Consider the following 24,695-nt stretch of genomic DNA (forward strand, 5'->3'; position numbering starts at 1 on the left):
TGGGCTGGGGCGATTCCTGCGCTCCTGTGTGTGCACACATCCAGGCACCAAACCAAGGAAGGAAACCAGCCCCTGCCACTCACCAGAGGAAAGTCGTCGGGGTCAATCCACACAATGCTCAGGTCGGGATTATCGGTGTTGTCCCTGGCAACCTGCTTCAGGATTTCCAGGAACTCAAAGCCGTCTGAAATGACAGAAGAACCTCTGCAGCCCTCTCCCACAAACACCCAGCTACTTTTGCTTGTGTTTTTTTTTGACTTCCCTCGCCCTCTGTGAACGCAGGAGTTGTTTATAATTCTCATTAAAATGCTGTCTCCCTGCCTTTTCTTCTGATAATAAGGCTTTTAATTTGGAGCATCCTCCTCGGGTATTGAAATTAGTTACACATGAATTAAGCCTCATAATCCCTCCATGGAGTGGAACACTGTCAGTGTTTTCTTGTGGCAAGGGAGGAGCTGAGCCCCTGCGAGGCCGAAGCTTTTCGGCACGCTGATGGCATTGAGAATCACCGATTCCACGGCTCTTCAGGACCCTGTGCCCACGGATTTCCTGCATGCATGTGACAAAAACAGCCCTCAGCACATTCCCAGTTCACACAGCAAGACAGACTCAGGGTCACGGACAGATCTCGGTGCCCAGGCCTAAACTTCCTTGCTGGTTGTAGGAGTTGTGGGAGTCGTGCGAGGAGGAAAATAGCCTCCTACCTGGATCATCTTCTTCAGCAAAGGCCACGATATGGATTCCTTCCATGTCATCCTCCTGCAAACAACAAAACTGTTATTGATGGGCCAGAGAGAGAGGACAGGGTGGTTTCTGGAGACGAAGAGTGGTGGGATACCTTCGAACACACAGTCACAAAAGGAGGCCCCACTGGGACACCAGAAATGGGAGCCGAGGTGAGGATGGGCTGTGGAAGCAGCAGGCACTGAACCAGGTTATTTGGGTAGCATTGCTGAAGTGCCATGACTAAAAATGAGGTGGGCACTGTGATGGCAAAAGCGAGATTGCTTCTGATGGTGTGGGGCAAATCCTTGCTTGCAGAGAATGTTGAGGACCCACGAGCATGGCAATAGGGGCTCACCCACCATGCCCAAGGTCACCTTACCTCGTCAATTTGCAACTGCTTCTGGGACAACAAATATCTCCCCATCACACTCAGCCCCAAAACATCCTCCTTCAGGGCCAGTGAAGGAGGTTCCCTCCCTTTATGAGAGGTGAGGTGGCTTATTTGGCATCGTTTGGGTAGGGAAGGGTCTCTGCTTTATGTGAGGGTCTCTGAACAGAGAAGGGCATTGAGTGGGAGGCTCAATCTGAGGCTAAAACGAATTGGGAATAGAAATGACAGCCTGGGAGGCTGCTTCTCTCCATGAGACACGTGAGCAATGGGTAATGATATTGGCAAAGGCCAATCGATCTGCCAGCTGCTTCATCATCCGCCTGCTATGAATGTCATCTCCCATGGAACGGCTTCACGTTCCTCACCCGCTGCTGGTCCTGGTTTCCATTTCAATTGGTTTTAATGCGAGAAGAAATTCCCATCTAAATGCTAATTTCTTTTCCATTCTGAGCCCAGAGGTGACAAAGCCACCATCAAAAACTGAGAGAAAAAAAAAAAAAAAAAAAAAACAACACTGAAAGATTAAGTGGAAAACATTATCTTTAAAAACAATAGCAGGTGTTGGGCCTTTGCTAGTGTCTTTGGGGAATATGTTTTCACAGGAGCATTCTGGGCAGATTTACTTTGGGATTCAGGCCACTTACAGCTGGCAAAATCTATAGAGTTGCTTTTTCTCCATATTTGCCAGAAGCACTGTCAGACAGAAAAATACAAATATATATAAAACCGATATATATATATATAAGTATATATATATTGTTATTTAATATACCTATTTTCTGACCTCCAATGCAGCAAGTAAAGCTGGAGTAACTCCAGTGAGGCCACTGGTGATTCTCTGAACTTGCATCAAGACCAGAACCCAGCCTGTTGTGATGTTGATGCAAGTCTCCTGCTTGTAGCAGAGGCGAGCTCTGTATTCCCAGGCTGTTTTTCAAGCAAATATCCCACCACTGACAATTCATACTTGTCTGGAGGTTATTTTAGAATGTATTCAGTATGAAATCAAAATCACTGCCTGTGAAATTTGGGTCCCACTGAAGCCCACGAAAATAACTTTGAGGGACTTCAATGGATCTAGGAAACCATGTTCTACACAGATTCTGTATTTCAAAACAAATGAAAACTTATCACGCCTTAGTGACTCATAACTCCTGATACAGTTTTATTATCTCTTGCCTTGTTGTATTAAAGATTCCCAGGGTTTTTGGTGCTTCTGAGTCCCACGGCATTTCGTGTTATATATTGAATGCTGTTAAAACTGCTGTACTGAGATTTTTGGAGGAATGACTGCAACTACTCTAACATCTATAAAGCACCTGCTCAGCTTTTTTTTTTTTTAATTTTTTTTTCCCAGCATTCAGCTGACAGTTAAAGTTCCCTAAATGGCTATTAACATCTTATTCATTCACAGCAAAGGAATAATTTGCAATACACAATTTTTCTTTAATTTTGACCCCATCCCTCTTCCCCTACTTTGCAGACCAGGAGAGACCTGTGCATGCTATCTTTTCCAAACTGCTACTTAGTTCTTCATGACCGCTGACTTGCAGCTTTCCCACGCTGTGAGAAGAGCAATCAACAGATGATTTGCTCTGCAATCTATATAATTAGCTGAATTGCCTGCCCTCGCTTGCATTTTGAATTGTACAGCTGCTCCAGCACAACTTCCATGAGTCATCCATTTGGTACAATCTCTGTAACTCCTCCAGTGAGAAGGCCACCATGGTCGCTCCACCACCATCACTGATGCCCATTAGATAATCCTTCCCGACAGTGCTCTGCATCTGTATTCCTTGGTTGCTTCAGAGATACTCAACAACAGATACCTTTTGGGGAGGCTGGAGTAGTTACTTAACTGAGACCAGCTTCTGGTCTTCCATTTCTTGGGGAGAATAGTTGGGTCTTGGGAATTAACTGTTTATGATGCTGGAAAAATTTTTATTACTATTGTTTGTTTGTTTGTTTATTTTTTGCCTAGCCAGAGGCTGGAGCTTTAGAGATGTGGTTCGGTAGCCAGAATGGGTTTGTTTCTTGCTGGAAACAAGCAGGGGATGCAAGGCTGCGCACCCACATGTGCTTACCCACGTCTCAAACATGTCTTCTGGACGCAGCTTCCGCAAGGTGGCTCTGAAAAGAAGACAAAAAGGCTCTTTGAGGACACGTCCAGCACCGTCACACACAACACTGTTGGTGTCAAGGTCAAGGTCACCATGGCACATCTGATCAGTGGCTGGAATCAGAACTGTAAGCCATCACATTCTGAGCGTGAGCCTGGGGGCAGAGTAGGTCAACTTCTGCTTTCATGCATGGTGATAAAACCCTGCCCTTGCTCCCTCTCGAGTCAGTGCAGACGTTATTTGTGCTCGGGAAGATGAGACGCCTCTCTGTGCTGGGGCACACTGGGGGAATCAGTGCCACACATGGCAGATTGTTCTGTCTATGCTGAGAGCGTGAGCTGGCCCATTCACTTTTGTTTTGCAGTCCCTGGGCTGTTCACACTCTTTTTTTTCCCTATGGGGCCTTGTTCCCTTCTTCTGTTAGTTTCAACCCAGCTTAATTCCATCACAAAAATCCCCCCAGACTCTGCTGAAGCAAAAAATAACCTCTGGCAAGAAGAATTATAATATCCAATGGAATGAACATTTAAATTGCAAGACCAACCAAAGCAATTTTTTGGAGAAGTAGTTCAAACCAGATGAGAAAAAGGAATAGTAAATATTTTTGGACATATCCAAAGCAGGAAGCCTGTCAGAAAGCCTAGCAGGTTGAGAGGTGAGCACCCAAGGGACACGAGCCCATAGCAGACAAGTACAAGTGGCCTTTTGCAGCTCTGCTGACTGTGGCATCAGTGTCCAGGGAGGTTCCCCAACAAAGCAGCGATTTGTGGCAGACCAGCCCCAAAAGCTGCTGCAAAGAGAAGTGTCAGTCGATGAGGGCCTAGGACAAATTGGTAAAGGGAGTGGCAGCATATGGCCAGGATGAGGTGGCATCAAGGAGATGTGTTACCTGTCGCTTTGGTTTGCCTTGCTACCAGAGCAGTGGAGATTCACACTTTTAGAGGTTCCTAAGGGCTCTGAGGAGCCAATTAAGATTCATAGCATATGCTTTGACATGATCATATGCATAACATATTTTTACATAATCTGAGAAAGCTGGGAAATAGGAAGATGACAGCATTTGCTTATCATATCCAATTACTCAGACGGCCAACACCAGGCCTGACGGTGAGGAGTTACAGAGGTGTCTCCTGAGACTTGAGTGTCTGCATGATGGATAGACATATAGGAAGTAACACACTTGCAGAAAAACAACCCTGATTGTACAGGTGCAGCAACGGGCTCTAAATTAGTTATCATCAATTATTGCCTCTCAGCGAAGAGGCCCAGGTGTCACAAATTGAGAAATCAGCAGCTCCAAAGGCAAAAGGCAAAAAAGAAGTTTGCAAATGGTTAGGAAGCAGCTGAAGAGCAAAACACATCGTATTGGTATGGCAATGGACAACTCCACTATGCATCCCCACACTGAAATGATTGTGTTTCGAACCATTTAATTGCAGAAGTGATACAGGACAACTAAAACAGGTAAGTGGAAACGTGGTAGTGGTAAACAAAGGTATGGAATGGCCTCTGTTTCATGGAGATTAACTGAAGGAGACCTCATTGTGTTGAAAAATAGGTGACTAAAGAAGTGACTGTAAAAAGTCAGGAATGATAAAAAGAATTGAAAGAGGGAATAGTTAGTCGTTGTTCCTCGTAACACAAGATATAGCAGGCATACAGTGAAATTATTAGGTAACAGTTATACAGTGAACAAAGAGGAATACTCATATGATACAATGCATAGTTCACCTGTGGAACCCATTACAATTGGATACTTTCAGCATCAAAGTAGAAATGAGGTAAAAAATGACTATAAAAATCAAAGAAATAGCTACTAAGCACAAGGTCGGGGATACAATTTTTGACCCAGAAAGCATCCTCATTGCTCTTTGTCAGAAATTAGAGATTATGGTGAATGAATGCACATTAATGTACTTGTACATTGCTTTTCAGATGTTTTCCCTAGCCATTTTCTGGGGGAAGGTCTTGGAGGAAGGAAGCTTGGTGTAAAGGACTTTGAGCATGCCAATATATATTGATATCTGTGGAGTTTCTCCACATTTACACCAGTTGCTCCCCTGTGCTAAAGAGAGCAAAGTAAATGCATTGTAGGTGACTTCAGGAAGCAGAACTCAGCCCCATGTCGCTACACCAAAATGGGGTGTCCCCCAAAATGCTGGTCCACCCCCAGCATTTTGCACAGGTAATCAAGGGATTCTAACCTGAGCAGGCATCCAATTTCTTGAGATTCCGTTAAATTCCCTTCTGAGCCTCGGCACTGACAAAATAAATGGCTCTTACTGAGTGCAACATAGCATCTCAAGAAATGTAAGACATGGGGAGTTTTTACTGCAGTTCTGTGCTGATGGAGAGCTTGCCTTATTAGGCTAGCATTTAGCTGACTGCGTTTAATCAGCCTCCTGATGCTGCTGCTCCTTGACAGAAACAGCTTGGGAAAGAAGATGGGAAGGGCCGAGGTCAGGAAGTCCAGGAGGTCAGCAAAGTGACCTGAGAGTACATGGGAAATAGAGGACCCCTTCATATCTTTAAAAAAAAAAAAAAAAAAAAAAAAAAAAAAAAAAAAAAAAAAGGCAGAGATCTGTCTCCAAGTTGCAGATTCAAGACACAAGCTCCTGTCTAAACCCTGTGTATGTGTGTGAATACAAATCTCCCTACTTATGGCGTCCCAGCAGCATCAATGGCCCTGTTTTTCTTTAGCTCTTTTCTGATCCCTTGTATTTTTTAAGGGTGCAAAAGTCCAGCACTTCACAGGTAGCTGTGCCCTTATATTTAACTCTGTGTGTTTATGTGGGATTAGGAAGTAGAAAGACCCATCAAAATCTCAAGTGTGGGTCAGCAAACAGCCAAAAGGTGGTGCTTATCCTCATTTTTACTGAGAAGGGCTGCCCTGGAGGGTCAAGCCTGTGATGATGGACACCTTTGCTCACTTCCCATGCATGCTACGAACCTTTTGTGCTCCTTCACGAATTCAACCAGCTCCTCTTCCGTGTAAGGTTTATCGGGGATGTGAACAGGCTCATCCATGAACGGTTCATAGAAGTCCACCTCGTTCATCTTCAGGCCTAGCTTCTTGGCGACCTGTTGCAGGGCAGATGGACACAGGTGAGTCAGCCTGAGGTGCCCCCTGGCCCACCCAGAGCCTCTGCTGGTGGCAGAGCTGAGGTCAGGGTGTTTTCTCTCTCATAACATGCACTCTTGGGGGTGGCCAGCAAACCACAAACAAATCTTTCCTTGCTATAAAAACCACTGATGCTTTTTGCACTACTAGTGTTGAGCACTGGGGCAGAGCAAGGCCAGAGTCCAAGTCTCACGAGCCTAATGGAGCTGGTTATGGATCTGACATTGTACTGCAGAAATGGCCTTTTGTCTTGGAACAGGGCCAAACCCAAAAAGCAGACACAAATACCACAAGTCAGAGGAATGCTTAAAATGAGGAGCTGGAGCCAGATATTAAGTCTGGGAACATCCTGAGCCTCTGGTAAACACCATGTAAGTGGTAGATATGGAAGTTAAAGGAAGAGCAAGGCTTTGTGATAAACACGGGATCTGCTTGCACCTTATGCCTCTTGTTCCATTTTTTTTTTTTTTTTTGGATGACCCCTATTTGAGCATATCCCATTTATACCACAAATTCACAGAACAGCGAGGTTGGAAGGGACCTCTGGAGGTCATTTGGCCCAACCACCCTGTTCAAGCAGGGTATCAGCGGGACTCCCAGGACCACATCCTCTCATTCTTTGCACCAGTGCACCCAAAACACAACACCCAGAGATTTAGGGAAGGTTTGCTCTTAACTTCTTACTTCAGAGCCTAGACCTTTCTAACTGAAAGACTCTGAGCCATGCAGAAAGGAGGCTGTGAGCTCCCGTGGTGAGGTCTGTGGATGCTTACCCCTTTGTCAAAGGTGGCAAAGAATTTGATGTAGGGCTGGAAGTGTTCAGCAGCTTCCTCAAATGCCTTGTAATCTGGAAAGTGAAAAAGGGAATGAAGAAAAGATGTCATAGACAGCTGGTCTCACTCTGATCAGCGCAGAAGCCACAAGGGAAGAGCAATTATAAAGTATTACAAGATACAGCAGATGACAGCACTGTGTTTCTTCCACCCTTCCAGGGTTTACAAACAAGAACCATTTCATGTGCAGCAAACGGGACATGCTCTGTGCAGTCCCACAGGGATCAGGAAAACTACAGATCCCAGCGTGCCACACAGATCAGGGACTGCAATCAGCAAAAAAATCCTTGGAAAAGGAAGGAAGTGCTCCAGCATTGGCGCCAGGCTGCCCAAAGTTGTCCTGCTTGCTGCTGCTTTACATTTATCAAGATGGCACTTAACGTACATCTCATCCTCCAGCAACTGTTGTACTGTGGCATCTCATGCCCTTAATGTTCATGAGCAGGAACCAAGAACCCCCCATTGCCCCCACCAAGGCTCCGAGTCCCCCAAGGGGCACATGCATCTTACGTTCAGAGTCTTCTCCTTTGAAGTAGCCAATGAGTTTGATTTCCTCGTCAATTTGGTCAAAGGCCTGAAGCTCCAGCTTGCTGTTTATGATCTCCACGGGGTCTTCTAGCAGCTGCCACAAAAAATGCATTTGATATCATGATTTCCAGCACCAACCTGTGACTGTCACACTGTGTCACTAGCAGACTAAGGAAGAAGTCACCAATTTTCTCTGCTTGCTCTTTGCCTTAATGCAAGGAACCAAGAGACATAGGTCACCTTCAGAGGGAGCTCTTAGTAGGTTCACTACACAGGCTTGTGCTTCAACAGGGAGGCTGAAAGAGGTCAGGGTAACCCAAATAGATGTTGAGGGACTGCTGTGATGAGAGAGAAGGGGTAGCAATTGCAGCTGGCTTTGGAGAGGTTGAGAAGAAGGGATAACAGTTGAAAGGGGCTGGTATGGGGACTGTGGGCTTCTATGAATGATGGATATATTTGTTTTTAAGTGTCATTTGCTGGAAAAGATGATTACAAAGAACATGCTTTTGGAAAATATTAAAAAGGTAGCCAAATATTGTTTTGGAGCAGTGGAAAGTCTAAAAGTATATTTTCCATGCTGATCCACCTATTCAGAATGAGTTAAACTTGTGCTTTGTCCCCAGATACATCACACTTTTGATGAGGAAGGTGGAAGATCAATCTGCCATATCGTTAGGCCTAACTTTGTTTCTTAAATAACCACTGCTGGTAAAAGGATTTGGTCAGATTATACTTTTGCCAGGCAACACTGGTATAAAACAGGTGTGGCTTCACTGGAAAAACATGCATGCAGGCCATGGTAAAGCCTGTAGAGACCCACTGGGTTTGTTTTCCTTTGAGATCAGGCTGCCCAGGCACTGCAGATGCATTTGCTGTTATTACCCTGCTTTTCTAGGTGTTTTCCCTCGTGTGGAAAACACACAAACAGAAATCCTTGCTCTCCCCCTTTGTTCACAGAATGTGATTTATCAGCAGCACACCACAAAGCACAGCCAACAGAGCCTCACAAAGTGCCTTACATTGCACCCCTTATCAGTGGGGACGGAGAGACCCTACTGAGGTCCCTGAGGCCACCTGCATGTGCTTTGCCCATCACACCTAATGTGTGCGGCCACAAACTCATTGCTGAAGGGGAGCTGGGGTCCTAGGGAGCTGTTTCTCTTCCCCAGTCTTGTTCTTCTTTAGCTTTTGACAGTGCAATTCAGTAAACTTGAGGAGGCAGCAGCATGCTGCGTGGTTTGTGTGGTTGGTTCCAGAAATGGGCAAGTAGTTTGCAGCATTTATTTATTTTTTTTTCAATGAATTGAGCTATTTTTAGTTATTCTATGGGAATGTTACTTCTTTTATGGTTTTTGAAAATGAATCTTATTTTCTTCTCTTAGAAAAGAGTGGAGGATTTTGCAAATGTCAAAGGGTTTACATGCCAGCTTGCTAACTGAGGTGGGGGACTAGCTCCCTAATCAAGCAACCAAATACTTCATTAACAGGAAAGGGAGCAAAGTGTCTTTAAGATATAAGTGGTTGGTGGGGTATAAAGATATTGGCTTTTCTGGCAACTCATGGTTGGATGATTATTTGGGAAGTTGGCGAATATAATTTGTATGCCAGTGTGCAGCATACAGGGATAGAGTTTCAAATAAAAATAACCTCTGTTTTTTAGCAAAGTTGAGTATTTTCAAGGTCTTCTTTGAGAAGCTTTGTCTAGCTCTGAGCTTATCTGTGCTTACATCCAAGAGGAATTCCACCAAGACATCTGTGGCCAGCTCCCCATCAAATTCAATCAACCGCTCCTCCTTAAAGACGTAGAGGCTTCCCTCTTCAACCAAGCCTGAAAGAAGGAGACAGGAAACATCATGAGGACAACACATCACTAACAGCATCACTTTTTTTTTTTTTTTACCACGGAGCATCTTGCTGATTACTCTGGCAACACCTCCTGGGAAAATGCAGTTGCCTGTTGCCTGAGCTGGTCCAGTCAGAAATAATCCTGGAAAACTCCTGGCTGGTGGGTCATGGCACGAGGGACAGACCTCAGCCTGAGCTTGCTCCACCACCCTGAATTTGACCAACCTGTCACTACACAGAAAATGGATCTCAGTGCGGGCTGTGCTCTCTGCCTAGAGAAGGCTCAACTCTGTGAATGTAAAAAGTGACCAGGAAGCCAAATAGGGTTTTAAACTCAAAAAATCCTCCCCAGGTATTATGCAGTTGCCACCATCACCCTCTCCATCCTGGTGACAAGGATTGGGCTGGCTTCTCAGGCTGGCATATCACAGAATCACAGAATTTCTAGGTTGGAAGAGACCTCAAGATCATCGAGTCCAACCTCTGACCTAACGCTAACAGTCCCCACTAAACCATATCCCTAAGCTCTACATCTAAACGTCTTTTAAAGACCTCCAGGGATGGTGACTCCACCACTTCCCTGGGCAGCCTGTTCCAATGCCTCACAACCCTTTCTGTAAAGAAGTTCTTCCTAACATCTAACCTAAAACTCCCCTGGCGCAACTTAAGCCCATTCCCCCTCGTCCTGTCACCAGGCACGTGGGAGAACAGGCCAACCCCCACCTCGCTACAGCCTCCCTTGAGGTACCCATAGAGAGCGATAAGGTCGCCCCTGAGCCTCCTTTTCTCCAGGCTGAACAAGCCCAGCTCCCTCAGCTGCTCCTCGTAGGACTTGTTCTCCAGGCCCCTCACCAGCTTCGTCGCCCTTCTCTGCACCCGCTCAAGCACCTCGATGTCCTTCTTGTAGCGAGGGGCCCAAAACTGAACACAGTACTCGAGGTGCAGCCTCACCAGAGCCGAGTACAGGGGGACGATCACCTCCCTAGCCCTTCTGGTCACACTGTTCCTGATACAAGCCAGGATGCCGTTGGCCTTCTTGGCCACCTGAGCACACTGCTGGCTCATATTCAGCCGACTATCCACCATCACTCCCAGGTCCTTCTCTGCCTGGCAGCTCTCCAACCATTCCTCTCGCAGCAGGCATCGCTCCTGCACTCTTCCCAAGCTGTTCCAGACATATCAAACATGGGACTCACCTAGCTTTTTGGCGAGTTTGGCATCCTTCTTGGAGTCCACCATCCCAAACCCAATGCTCCTGGGCTCCAGGACCTGAGCTGCCAGCTGTGGGGGAAGAACCAGAGCCCAGCATTAGCAGCACGAACACCACAGGGTAGCTAAAGGGCATTGTGCCTTGCCAGGGTGGCACAGCAGGCACAAGTGACCCATATTTTGCTTCCAGGCGGTGCTGATGGGTGGCATGCATCACATGCTGCCTCTTTGCTGAGATAAGGCTGCCTGGAGGTCACACGGGTTGGATTTCTTCCCACTGTGTCGCAGCACCGAGCTTGCTGGTGAGACCACGTGCTGCCAGCTGCTCTTTCACGCTTGGGCATTGGGAAAGCGCTACCAGCTGCACTGGGGACACCAAAGCAGTGGGCATGGCTGGGAGAAAGACCTGCACCCATGACACATGGGCACTGCAGATTATTTTAGCTCTGGGAGTGCTCCAAGCCAGGGCACTGCAATGATTGTGCATGATTTGGTGGTCAATACTCCCTGGCCTTGCAAAAGCAAAGTGGTGCTGCACTGCCAGGTGCTCGTGACCTTACCCCACGTCTCCTTCTCCCCACATCAGTCCCATATTGCTGTTCTTGTTATCCCCCTGCAAAGAAACCCAAACCCAGCGGTGTTTAAATGCTCTGGCTTGTGTTGACCTGTGGGCAAGTCAGAGGGTAAGAGCAGAGCAATAAAGCAGCATGGCTGAGCTGCCAGCCAAGGCAGTCCATTCTGCTGTGAAATGCCCTAAGCCACATCTCCTGCCCTGGCTTCAGCCAGCCCCCTGTGCCAGGTCCCTATTTTTGCCCGGTTTCCTTAGGAAACTAGACTAATTCCAGCCACGCTCGTGTTTGTCTCCTCACAGCTTTGGAAACTGCTGCTCTGCTCCCATCATTTTTGATGAAGGGGCCTCTCGACGATATCAAGTTCCTGCCTGATTCGTGAAAATAGATATCTGAGGAAAGGAGAGAAGCGCTGCAAGTGCCCCGCGGCAGGACCCTGCGAATTCCACCCAGGCTCCTGGGACATGTGGCCGCCCTGGGAAGCGAGTGGATGGCTCCTTTAGCCCTGCCACAGGCACCTGCCAGGGTGGTAACATCATCCTGAGACCACCGAGCAGCTGTAGCACCCCCTCCTCCTCTTCCCCTGCCTCTCTGTTGATGCCTCCGATGCTGACGGCCTTCCTTGCCATCCCCACTATGTCCCCTACCTTGGGGAGCATGCTGCTGCCCCATCACCCTCACAAAACCCTGATGGATTTGGGGATGGGGAAGAAGGTCGGAAGCCTCTGGGATGTCTCCACCTCTTCTCAGCCACAGAAAGCTGGAGGTGGCAGCAGAAAAGTGGCTCCCAGAGAGGTGGCAGGCTGATTTATGAGCAGTGCCCTCCTCCAGGGGCCATTTTGGTACTCCCCTCTGGCCTCAAAGCTGATCTGAATGTCACCCAGTGCCACAGCACCTGTGGCCATGTGTCCCCTTGGCTCCCCCACTATAAATAACCCCTGCCTGCAGCCGGCTGTGGCAAGAGTGAGCAGCGATCCAGTGCATCAAGGAGCAAAAGCCACAGGGCAGCTCCCCACGCTGGCAGTGCTCAGCCCTTCACCAAAATTCTGGGGAAGACAGCAGACACTCTAGGCTCAGGGACTTTGCTCAAGTGAAGGGAGGCAACCTTTATGTGGAGAACATGGTTTAACAAACATTCAACAAATACATGTCCCCAGGCCTCTTCCAAAGACATTCTCCATCAACCATCAATCAGAGCATCACAGCCTCTTTCTCCAGAGGATGTGCCCTGCAGCAGTGGATACCCACATCTTCCTTTCAGATCTTCATCAAGGAACAGCAACATGCAATTACCGCAGCCTTTATCTCCCTGTAGCCACGTGGCCTGTTGTCTTTAGGGGGTGCTCCGCGTTATGGAGGAAGCACACAGGTTTACCAGGTTGAAATAAAGGTGAGGCTTGCATGTTCAGGGCTCTTGAGCTCTACAGAGCACTGGTCTGTATTTCATGCACCAAAACATTGGTCTTACCAGTTCTGGTGCCCCACCTCCTGGCTCAGGCCGTGGCCTGACATGTTACAGCACCTGGGAGCAGCAGATAGACCAATAAAGAAGCAAGAGATGGACACCTCTTGTGAGCTCTCTAGACATATGCAAGCAGGTAGTAGGGACAGAAGTTGCTTTTTGTTCTCTTTTATGTGTATTTGTGCCTTTACTGGAAAAAGGGATGGAGCCAGCAGCTTTAGGGGACATTGCCAGTCACTCTCTGTGCTGAAGCAGTTGTGTAGAGCAGCAAGAGGTTCCTCAGTCAAAGCTTGAGTCTCTGGTCATGCTGTGACCAGAAGTAAAATAGAGAAAGACCAAGGAAAGAAAACTGTCCAGTCATTAAACACACTTGATCTAGCTCCAAGCTCACTGGCTACTTACTTATATCTATGTTCGTACAAGCAGTTTGATCCCGATAGCTCTTGACTGCTGCAAGCAGGAGATGGTTAGAGTTTCTTGGGGGTGTTTGAAGAAGCTCAGATATGTGCCTTCATCATGTGAGGCTGCAACACCTGCTACAGACAAGTGGTCGGGCATGAGTGGGGAGTGAGACATGTTTGCAAAAGAGGAATCTTGGATCAGGAGCAGCGTATGCAAACGTGCAGCGTATGCAAGGTGGCTCTGCAGGGGCATGTATGTGAGCGTGCAAGCTTGCTGGGAAGGGGAAATGTGTCTAGAAAATGTGGATGACAGGACGATTCTCCTGTAGGCACGTCTGGAGGTGTCCCTCTGAGGAGGCTCACCCCAAGAGAAGATGGGTGTGCATAGAGCAGAGCGTGCAGTGCATACGTGTGGCTGCGGGGAGGGAGCTTCGAGCTCTGCGGGCAGCCTGCCCCCTTCGTTTGGGCTTTTGTGCTAACGAGATAAGGAGGCAAAGCGGTACAGGCTGTGCTCATCCGCGGAGTGCTGGGGTCCTGCACTGGGGAAATCTTTTTGCAACATGAGACTCGCTGCAGCTCTTTCCACTGTGGCAGCGCCTGGAGGCAGGGGACCTTTGCAGGGTGCCAGTGCCTACGGTGACATTTTCAAGTGCCAGCTACGTGGGGGCAGGACCTCGCTCCTGCCCTTGCTGCTTTCCAGTGGGGCAGGGAAGTCTGACCAGTGCCTAGGTGTGCACGCATTCTCATACCTACATTTGAACCTCATCAGGCAGCAAAATAGAGAGCGTGCCAGAGGCACAGCAGCTTGGCTGGTTGCCCCCTCCTCATTACAGTATCAAGCATTTATATATCCCCTTACAGTATTTTCTGATTCCATAATGCTAGTGGGATTTGAATGCAGATAATTTTCTAATCTTGACAATCCTTTTGGCTCGGAACCGTGGGAGGGAGGTGGCTGTAATGTAAGAACACAGCTCCTCCTCCACCACCACCTCCTCCTCCCCCTCCTCCTCCTTCTCCTTTTCCTTCTCCTTCTCCTCCTTTTAAATCCATGTTGCTTGAAGTCTTGTCCAGCCAGAGCCCCTGCCTTTGTGTGTCTCTACAGCAAGTAACGTAGTTTCAACAGCTGCATGGGGAGGTGGAAGGGAGAAACTGCCCCAGAAGAGCTGGACCTAACTGGTTATACAGTCCCTGAGGTACAGCAGGAGTTTTGGGGAAAGCAAACCTGGCTTAGAGCATCAGTAAGGATGGCAGGGGTTTGTAAGCTCATATTCCACACATTTTGCAGACTTTCTCTCATGTGCATGAAGCCTGTGCAATGCACACTTTCTAGCCATGGGACCACAAGCTCTGTCCTGTGCATCCTCAGGAATAGGAGGTGTGAGTTTGAGAGCACTCTTCCTTTCTCCTGCTTCCCTCAGGTAACAGGCAGCCTTCATTTGGGTAAGCATAAGGGACGGCACAGCTCTTTGGGATCTTTGAGAGGTGCCAGCCCTACTTGATGCCTGAGGACCACCAAGTAAGCAAGCAGCACCTTGTCTTGGCTAGTGTCAGCAGGGACTGTCAGTCTGAATAATGGGGTTGGAAAGAAACAACTCCCCACTTTAACATCTCAGCTTCATACCTACAACATCCATCTGAACTTAGGTGTATGGTGATGGGAAGCTTTCAGAAGATTTAATTAGGCTCACAGGGTCCTTCTGAAATTTTTGGCTACAGAGCAGCAGAAGTGCCACCACTATAAATGTGACAGGTTGTCTGGCCACGATCCTCTTTCAGCTGCAGACAACAGGGATTGTGCTGAACCTTGCATTTGGTGTTGGTTTTGGCTGTCAAATGGCAGAAAAAATCCATCTGAGAGGGTTACAAATACGAGTAGAAGGGGTTGGTGTCCCAGCATGGACAGTTTTTCATTGTGGAATGACATTATGTCTTTCTGGCCTGGATTTTCATTCTAACTTTAAAAGCATGTCTGGTGCCCCCACAAGAAGCAAAGCTGACCTTCCCCAGCAGCCCAGGCATGCAGATCTGGGTATCTATGAGAGCTGTTGGGAGTAAGCTTCTCCTAAGCACTGGGCGATTTCTGTTTCCCAAGCTGGCAGTGGTGGAAGAGCTAAATTTCAGCAATGCAAGGAGGAGAGGAACAGGAGATGATGAAGGAAGGTCCCTCAAGCAATGCATCCTCCTTTCCATTTTCTGCTCCTTCTCCCCAGTTTTCTTTAAAGCTGCAGTTTATGTTGATGTGAAGAACCTGGTTGATGTGAAGATGCTGGTGCTGAGGCTGCTGATGACTTTATATCTCAAAACATTAATACTTCTGTTCTCAGAAACAGGAGGAGATGGCAAGAATCTAGGGTATGTCCCCAGTGGCTTGGACGCCTTATGCAGGACTCACAGCTTCATGTTATGGTTGGCTTCCCAGTTGTGCAAGCCAGCGGGCACTCTGAAAGAAAACAGAGGGATCTCCCTCCTTCCTAATGCTGTGTTGTTCCCTGCAGCATCACCCTGCATCCCTCAGCAGCAAAATTTCAGGTCCCTGCAAAATTCAGGCTGGTGAATGACAGGTCCCGGAGCATCATGGTGGTCAAAGAGAAGGGGCAGAAGACTCCTGAGAAATTGCTGCTGCAGGAAATGGCAGCAGGGCTGTGAGAGAGTGAGTGTGTGCCACCTTCTTGCCCTTTTCCACCACCAGGGCAGCCTGCGGAGGCTGTTTATTGCCAAACCATCCCTCTCAGGGGGTCGCTGCTTCTCCGACTAAAAGGCAAGTCCCCAAATATGGATCACCCAAAGGTCACTCCTGCGGAGGCCCTGCACGGGAGGTGGCCTTCGCAGGTAGCACTCCAAGAACGCTGCCCCAGGCCTTTAATTGCCACGCGGCCACTCAGCCCGGCCAGGCATATGATGTGCTCTTTGGCCGCCTCCCTGAAGGTTTCACATAGCGAGGGCTGTATTTTTATCCGCACCCGGGCATCCCTAATTTTAGCCGGCTGTAGGCCGCAGCGCAGCCCCCCGAGATACCCGGGGACGATGCCGGTGGCACCGAGCGCCCACGGGGCAGGGGCCACCTGCCTCTGCTGCCAGCCAGCGCTGCTGGCACCGCTTCACAGGTGCTTTGCCGACTCGGCCGGGCAGCTTTGCACGCCAAGGACAGCCCTGAGTGTGCGGGCGTGCATGTGGTGACCCCAGCTCTCCTGCTGGTGGGCCTGGATCAGCGCCCAGGGGCCACCCCACCAAGCCCCCTGTGGCAAAACAGAGACAGGAGGGGCAATCTGGGAGCTGTCTGTCACAAAAGTGAGGCAGTGACTGCCTTGTTGTCAGAGAGGCTGCTCTGAAAGTGAGGGTTGGGTTCATCAGGCATATGCAGGGCACCAAACAGCTCCTTCCAGCGGGTGCTGCAGGAGGGAAGCGTGCTCAATGCACAGCCCCTTCCCCTCCCCGGGACGTCACCTGGTGTCAGGGATCTGCTAGCTGGCTGCTGCCAGGGCAGGACCGAGTTCCCAGAAAGAGGAGGTATCATGTACTGCAGCTGGCCCGTGCCAGCAAGCGCAGAGGAATGAGCCCCATCAGCAGAGCCTGCACTGCCTGTCCCAGGGCGCTGCGACAGGGGGGGACAGCCTCGGATCTGCAGTGCTGCTGCTTGCTCCATTTCCTCGGGCAAGGTTTTCTATCTAGGTAAATCCCAGAGTGCGAAGGAAATAAAGAAAGGAGGACTTGGACCTTGCTAAGTCAGTTCTTTCCTAGGCCACCACCAATTCTTTACCTGGGTGCCTGTTTTTTAAGGACAGAGGCCTCGACAGGACACCTGTAGTCACCAGACCTTGGACCAGCTTACCCAATCTCTGTCATAAACTGGTCAATGTCCTCTTAAAACTCACAGGGCTGTTATCCCCTTGGCTCCTTCCCCTAGTGATTAGGAGCTTCCTAGTTTCCAGACTTGGTTTATTCATAGCCCATTTGTCCTCGGGCTTTCTGCTGAAATAGCTCTCCTCCCTCTTGGGACATTAAAGAAAATTATCCTATCTCCTTTCCATTCTCCCCACCAGTGAACCTCAGGCATGAATGAAGGGCAGTTGCAGGCTCTGATTAGCTTGGTTTTAGATGAAGGGCACTGGCAGACCGAGCTGTGGAGAGAGGCCAGTGTGAGCCAGAGCAGCGTGGATCAGGGCACCCGCTTTGCCTTGCAGGGCAGCAGCTGCCCCAGCCACAGGTGGGCTCCTGAGAAATGTCAAGGTCTGGGGCAGACAATGTGAAATGATGACAATAAATACCACACACCCACTGTGTGGGTGAATGTGAGCTCAGGCTAGGCCTTTTGAGGCCCCCACTTACAACACACAAGGATAGGACAAAGGTGCCTTATTATATAGGAGTGGGATCCTGCCTCCTGGGAATCAGAAACGCACTGGAAACCCCCACAGGCACTTTTTTGGGGGGAACTTGACTGGTGTGGCAGGATGACTGAGACCTAGGATGATGGGTTTTTCAAAGTTTTTCCTCATCTCTTGAGCGCTTGTGTTTCTGAATGGAGGGCTGACCTGGAAGGAGTCTCCAAATGGCTTAAGGACTTGCATGGCAGACTTGGCTTTGCGTTGTGTCAGCAGGTGAGCCCAAGCTCACAGGGGTCTGCCATGCCTCCAGGTGGTATTTGTATAGCTTTGATCACCGTGGCTATGAATAGTGACTTCCAAAGAGTGGCATGGCCACTTATGAGGTCTTATGCTAGAAGCTGCTCGTACAGCCAGTCCAAACTCACTGATGAGAACTGATGGAGGGCCTTTAAGGAACGAAACGAAGCAATAACAGGTAAAGTAGTCTTCAAAATTGTTTCTACCACTGTTTTACAGAAAGACCAAGTCACCTACTTGCCCCTGGCTGTCAATGTGCCCATCTACAAAATGGGGAGCTCTCTGTAACTCACTTCTGTGACTGGCATGTCAGTGAGTGAAATCCTCCTAGTGCTGCTGCTAAAAATCAGCTCCCTTTCTCGGCTGATGAACCGAGACCTACTTACATAGTCTCAAAGGGCAAAGTAATCAGTGAACACTTTTTCCTTTTCTCTCTCTTCCTCCCTTATTTTTTGCATTAGATTATCTGCTGTGGAAACCAGTGCTTTAGTAGCTATGGAAACCAAAGCACCTCTTTTATTACAGGTATGTACAAGGTACTCATGCTGTAGGCTCCTGCATGTACTTCTCCACCCAGGTGTGCCTCATCCCTCACCCTGAGGACTTGCTCTATAGGGACACAGGGACTCTGTGGCACTCAATGAGTATGTCCTGTGTAAAGTGTCTAACCAGCCCAGAAAACTGTAGTGAGGCATTGATTGTCTCATGAACATAAGCATTTTCAAAGAAAGTGAATTTAAGTGAATTAGACCTCATACCCACTCTAACTCTGGTCTTTTATTGAATTCAGAATCTATCTGTCCCTCTCACAACACAAGTAGTTACTGACCCTTCTTGGGCACTGGGAGAGGGATGCAATGCAACCTCATGGACTCATATCACCAGGTTCACAGGAGGATTTTTTTTGTATTACAGAATTGGCCAAATACATTATGGGGTTTCACTTTGTTCTGCCATTTATCGCCAGAGGTCAGGCAGCTGCTAGAGCTGATCTGTATGGGGAAACACCACATCCCTCTTGTCCTACCTCTGAGCAGACTGATTTGTGCTAGGGCAATTCCCCATGGCATTTCAGCCCAGGGACACTATTTCAATGGATGGGCCTAAAATATTTGGGCTTGACTGATTTCGTTTTTCTTAAAGGATATATATATGCATACACATGACAAGGGAAGAACGATCCAGGGGAGCAAGATCTGAGCAAGTTTCAGTGGAGGAGAGTGTAATGGGGATGGCATCCTGCATCACATGCAGCCTGCTATGCCCTAAGACGACCTCAGTTACTGGAGAGAGCTTCTCATGTGCAAAAGGAAAGCCCCTAACCGTGGTGCCCATTATTCTCGTTACATGACTCCTAGAGGCTGAATCTGGCCCACTGGAAAGTAAAGCTATGCTAGTATTTAGGAAGGGTTCAGAGATGAGAGGGAGAGGGGAGAAGGTCTGAGAAGTGGTGGTATGGGGCAGGAGGAATTATGGTAGGAGAGCTACAGAGAAGAATAATAGCAGAATGGGTATTAAAGTTTCACTCCATTATTCTTGTCCTCTTTTGCCATCTATTAAAGCTGAGAGATTTTAGGACAATTAGTATTTTTGTTTGTTTCTTAATTGTCTGTTATATCTTCATTATGAAACTCTGTGTCTGGCTGTGTGTCTTCTGCTTCTTCACTGTGCTCACCTCACAGGCATGCAGGACTCTTAGAAACATTGCCACAAAGCAGGAACAGCTACTGCTAGCTTCAGGACTGCCTGGTCCAACCTCTGGTATTGTCCTGAGTGGGACGGGGAGTGGGGCAGGAGAAAGGAAGGCAAAGGAGGATAAGAGCCCCTTACCTCGAGCTGTGAAACAGCCATGCTCATGCATCTCTGCCCTAGATTGCTGGTGTATTACAATCCCTTCCCAACATTTTTCTGCCCTGGCTACTCAGCAGTAGGCAGCTGTATCTCCAGCCATTGCTTTGACTGTTTTCCTGATGGACTAACCCAACAGCCCCAGCCTTCCCACCTGGGCCTGAGGGGCTGGCACTGCCATCTGTGGAGCTGCTGCCATTTGCAAAGGATGGTCCAAAAAAGCTACTGGTGGTGCTCTCACAGGGGCTTGGTTATCCCCAGGCCCTGTCCTCACCAGGAAATACCCAACAGGAGCTGCCGGGCCAGCTGATGGTCTTCATCTTCACTGCCTTTCCAAACTGGAAAGGCATCCTGGGCTGTGCAGGAATCCAGTGATGGATCCCAGTATGACTGGGTGCAGGGAGCTGAAGATGTCGTGTGCTGTCCTGCTCTAACATCAGTGTAACGATGACATCCCTTTTTCTGGGGATATCTGCTGTGCACCCTGACCTTTTGACAGTGTCAGTCAGTCCTGCACACTGGACTTTTGTCATGGGAAGGAAATGTTTCCTACTGTATCGCTTTCTCCTCATCCTGCTGCTCATAGATAAGGTTTGATTGAGTCCTTAAGCATGTGCTTAACTCATGTGCTGTCAGGTTTTCAGCCAGTTTCCCTAAGGAAATGAGACCCTTGTGATTCTCTTCTCTCTGCCTTCCTGGTTTGCCTTCCTGAATGATTTTTCAAGCTCTTGGCTGTTTCCAGCCAAGTTTTCCAGAGGTGTGGATCTCTGATGTAATTAAATAATTGCAAGCTTCATGAAGAGTGGGGACTTGGAAGGGAAGAGACTGCAGTGCCCTAAAATAAGGAAAGTCTGCCATGTGAGCTCAAGCCCTGTTAGCTACCAGAGACCCAGGGACTCCTCATGCATGCAAGAAGCCCCCGTCAGGCCTTGTTGCTGACCATGAGCCACATATTTTAATGAAACCATGCTCATGGTCAAGGAACAGTTTGTTCCTGGTTTGAAAGGGTGTTATCTATGCCCATCCCTTCCTGGGTGCTTTGTAGCTGGGGCTTTTTTTCATGTGCTGAAGCCTAAACCAGTGTCTTGGTCTAGAGTGAAGGAACTGGCAGGCACTGCTGGGAATCCTGCTTGCTTTGACAACGTGCCATGTCGTCTACTATCAGGGCACATCTGAGAGTTTCTCCTAGCAAATGTGGAGGGACCTGGGCACTGGATCTCTCCTGTTCTTTTTTTGGCATTAAGATATTTTTTTAAGGCCTTTGGTCTTTTGAATTTTAATTTTCTTATAAAGTGCGTGTGGGAGAAACAGAGAGGTTGGACAATTTTGGAGTTTTCAGGACTTAACGTCCATGAAGTCCATTCTCTCCTGTGTACACACATACCTGTGTGCATCAGGCAATAGGAGGTCACAACTCTTAGACACCTAACTCAGATCTTTGCCCAGCTCCACACCTGGCTGTGTGTTGGATGAAGGATCCCTATTATTCCTAATGATGGAGATCAGTGACATTTTATGTCAGGGAAGCTAAGGACATAGAGTTTTCCAGGCTGTGGAAGCAGCACATCTTGCTGTCAGTCAGACATTAAATCCTTAATACAATAAGGTGAAAACACATGAGATGCTCCAGAAAGACATCCTACCACAGGCAGGGGAGATGGAGAGTGATCCCCACTGCACAAAACTTATGGTTTGAGGTGAGGGAGGTTAGGTTTGAATGCTCTCAGAAAAGGAACAGTTTAAAACCCAGCTTGCTGCCATGGCTGAGTTAATACAGTAACTGGGAGAACCAACACCTTGCTGGGCTGTGTCCTATGCTGGATTTTCTCTGCATAGCAGGCTATGAGATTGCTGCAGCTGTTCCCTGTCCAGGGGAAACTGAAACTTTGAGACATGCACTGAATCAGCACCGCAAGTGCTGGGGAAGTTTTGAGGTCAGAGCCGCAAGTGCAGGGTGTTCTGTGCCACAGTTAGCTCGTAGCTGAGCATTAGTGGACAGCAGCACTACAATTACACAAAGTCTGCTGCGGATCTAATCCTCTATCTCTTGCCCAAGGTCACATAAGAAGCCCACAGCAGAGAGGCGATTGGAAACCAAATCACCAGAGTCCTAAGTCAACGTATTCACTGCTGAATCAAACCCAGCAAAATAAAGGCTTTCACCTATGCTGTGTTGTGGCCATTGCACCCTTGATATGGTCGATTGTGAACTGGGCTGTAGGTGTCACGGGGAGTACAGCCAGCAGTGCACAGTCAATACCTGCTTCTGTCAGGTTTCTATAAATATGCACTTAGTAAATGCTTGCCGTCCCTCTCGCACAAAATAGCTATCCTATTAAATAACAATGTGGTTATACCACCAACCGTGAACTTTTCAGCTGGAGTTCCAGGGTTATTTTTTCTTTGCCAAGTGTTATTTGATCACTCACCTGGAGCAAGTAACTGTTTCCTGACAGGTGAGTAAAACCTGGTTAGTTTCTGAATCTTTCTTGCTGTGAAGCTTTCTCAGGAGATCAGTAGACCTTGAACTTTGCCTCGGACTTTCTCAGGTCCTAGCTCTCAGAGGGCATATTATCTAATTCACGTTTACTATAATTACAGGGGAGCAATGCATTTTTTCTCTGGGTCTGACGATGCTCATGTGTTTCTTCTGCAGTTCTCACTTTCTTCTCAAATGTGCCTTTTAGCTGAGGGAATATTTCTAAGCTCCTGGTAGGAAATCAACACCTAACCATCTAGGTTTACTGCTGTGTAATTCCCTAGATTACAGCCACACTACAAGAAAGAATGCTATGAACCTATTTTGTATTTTTAATGTGATTTATTTTACTGGGGATAATTAATCATTCTTTCACCAAAGAATTAACAACTTTTTTTTTTTTCTTTTTTTTTTCTCCTTCTCCAGCACAGAAGTGAATGGCTGTATTAACAAGCAGCCACAGACTTATTCCAAGCAGGCAACCGAGTGTCAGAAAAACAAAAAGCAATTTAATGCTGCACCAGCAGGGAGCTTTTGAGATGGGGAGCTGGGACACCCGTTTGCAGCACAGTTCGGTAGGGCTTCTTGGCTGATCGCTCCCGGTGGGATAGGAAACAGGAATGCATCCAGAAAGCAAGGGGATTTCTAGCTTGCATAGAAGGAGGAAGGACCTAAACACTTCTTGCTGTGTGCCCAGACCTGTGCCGAGATTTAGAAAAGCTCAGCTGGGCTGAGTTCATGCTGCCGAGGTTTGCAAGGTTACTCGATTTTCCTGGGTTTCCGATGCACAATCCAGAAAGTCTATTTCCCAGCAAACAACTCAGAAGAGTATGACAGAGGCTTTTCCCTGAGCTTCACAGAGCTCAGGGGCTAACTCAAACCCAGAGCTTTGGGTGACCCCCCCCAGACCCTCCGACTGCCCTGTCCCATGGCTCCTCTCCACAGCTCAGAGCACGCTGTGGCATTGACCCTTGGGGGACACGCAGCGGTGCTTACCTCCAGGACCATCTCCGTCATCTGGAACTGCTTCTGGGAGACCTTGTCGGAGCTCACGGGCTCGTGGAAGAGCAGGCAGAGCATGTCATACTTCTTCAGGGCCTGCTTGTAGTTCTTCTCGTTCAGGTCGATCACTCGGTCTTTCCCATCATAAGTGGGGAAATTCAGTCCCTCTTCTGCCTTGCAGCAGAAAAGCAGGCAAAAGCCTGCCAAAATCCAGCAAGTCGCCTTCATGGGGGAGCCCTGGGAGTGCAGCGGAGGGCAGGCAAAGGTCTCTCTCCTTCTCCCTTTGGAAAGAGAAGGAGGCCGAGGGCTCCAGGGGAAGTTTGAACCGAGTTTCTCTTTCTGCTGCCTTCCTAGTGTTCAGTCCAAACTCTGCAAGGCGGTTGGGAAGCAGCAAACTTTGCTGTCCTGGGCTCACAACAAAGACAGACAGGAGAAGCTGTCAGGCCAAGCCCTGGATACCTTACATAGCTGTGTCCGGCTCCCGTGTCATTAGGAACTCCATTTTTAGGAAGCAGTTGTTTCAGGCTAAAAATAAACCCTGCAATGAATAAAAAGGACAGATATGACACCATTGAGGGACTTGCTGGCACTCTGCATCATCTGAGAGCGAGGGAGTGAGTGAGAGGGAGTGCGGGAGGGAGTGGAGGATGCCGATGCTGGGAGGACAGAGGCAGGTTTTGGGAAGGGACGGTCTTCATTTATACAGAGAGCCGGGGTACGATCCATCCTACCAGGGCTTAGCAAAAATAGAAGACACCGACTGCGTTTTGCAACAAGGGTGTCTCTCTTTGTAACCACTTGGGCATCACAGTGATTAGGATGCGGATAGCAGAGCTCGGATTAAACCATTTCAGAGGTTCATCGGCACCACTAGAGGAAAAGCCACATTTCCCTGGCGGCAAAGGAGGTGAGCACTAAGTGGGACTCCTTCCTCCTGCTGCCTGGGGCATGCACCCAAGCTGCTTGCTGGAATTCAAGCTCTTTTCCGAAGTGCTTCCTCCACTTGTGAGGTACCAAGAGATCTGCCAGCCCTGGGACCTGCCTCTCACAGCTGTAACCCCAAAGCAGAGGGAAGCTTGCTTTGCCACCTCCCATGCCCGCAGCAGCTGCCAAGTTCCAGACGTTGCTGGCGAGTGGATGAAGCGTGATCACACTAAGGGGGATGAAGGGCAAGACCCAGGCTGGTGCCTTGGGGCAGGAGGAAAGGACTTCCTCAAGGTGATGGGCAGATGTCACCATCACCTTCCAGCCTCTGGGGACCTGCCTGTTGTCCCCAAGGGTCTTTCCATGCAGCTCTGCTGCATTTCCCAGCAAGTGAGATGGGAAAGCATGACTGCTTCCCTGTTCCTGATCTGGTGGCACAGCCTTTCACCTCTTCCCCTCCTCTGAGCGGGGTGTCACCACCACCCCATGACTGGCAGCGACAGGGACGGGGAGGCAGGCCAGCTGGCTGCCAGCCAGCCCCACCAGCGGGGTGACGCTGATCTGCTGGGGAAGGTATTTGGAGGAGCTGGCAAAGAAGAGTCTGACAGCGGG

The 24,695-nt window shown here is 48.6% G+C and overlaps 1 protein-coding gene and 1 long non-coding RNA gene across 2 annotated transcripts in view; one reads left to right on the top strand and one right to left on the bottom strand.

Moving 5' to 3' along the window:
• The window catches only part of CASQ2 (calsequestrin 2), a 28,520-nt gene extending 4,724 nt beyond the window's left edge, over window positions 1-23,796 (bottom strand). Inside the window, exons 1-9 of the mRNA XM_084500488.1 lie at window positions 23,154-23,796; window positions 10,761-10,845; window positions 9,447-9,547; window positions 7,702-7,813; window positions 7,132-7,205; window positions 6,188-6,318; window positions 3,202-3,247; window positions 705-759; window positions 84-184 (exon numbers count right to left, since the gene is read on the bottom strand). Of these exons, the coding sequence (XP_084356614.1) occupies window positions 84-184; window positions 705-759; window positions 3,202-3,247; window positions 6,188-6,318; window positions 7,132-7,205; window positions 7,702-7,813; window positions 9,447-9,547; window positions 10,761-10,845; window positions 23,154-23,387 (939 nt within the window). The 5' untranslated portion in view covers window positions 23,388-23,796. The remainder of the gene's footprint in view (window positions 1-83; window positions 185-704; window positions 760-3,201; window positions 3,248-6,187; window positions 6,319-7,131; window positions 7,206-7,701; window positions 7,814-9,446; window positions 9,548-10,760; window positions 10,846-23,153) is intronic.
• LOC311425141 lies at window positions 4,571-13,287 on the top strand. The gene is made up of 2 exons (XR_014686239.1): window positions 4,571-4,701; window positions 11,645-13,287. It is a non-coding gene; the product is annotated as an uncharacterized lncRNA (long non-coding RNA).
• Window positions 23,797-24,695: the final 899 nt, after the last annotated feature.

This window comes from Aythya ferina (genome assembly GCF_964211825.1).
Source record: "Aythya ferina genome assembly, chromosome: 1".
Classification (NCBI taxonomy): domain Eukaryota; kingdom Metazoa; phylum Chordata; class Aves; order Anseriformes; family Anatidae; genus Aythya; species Aythya ferina.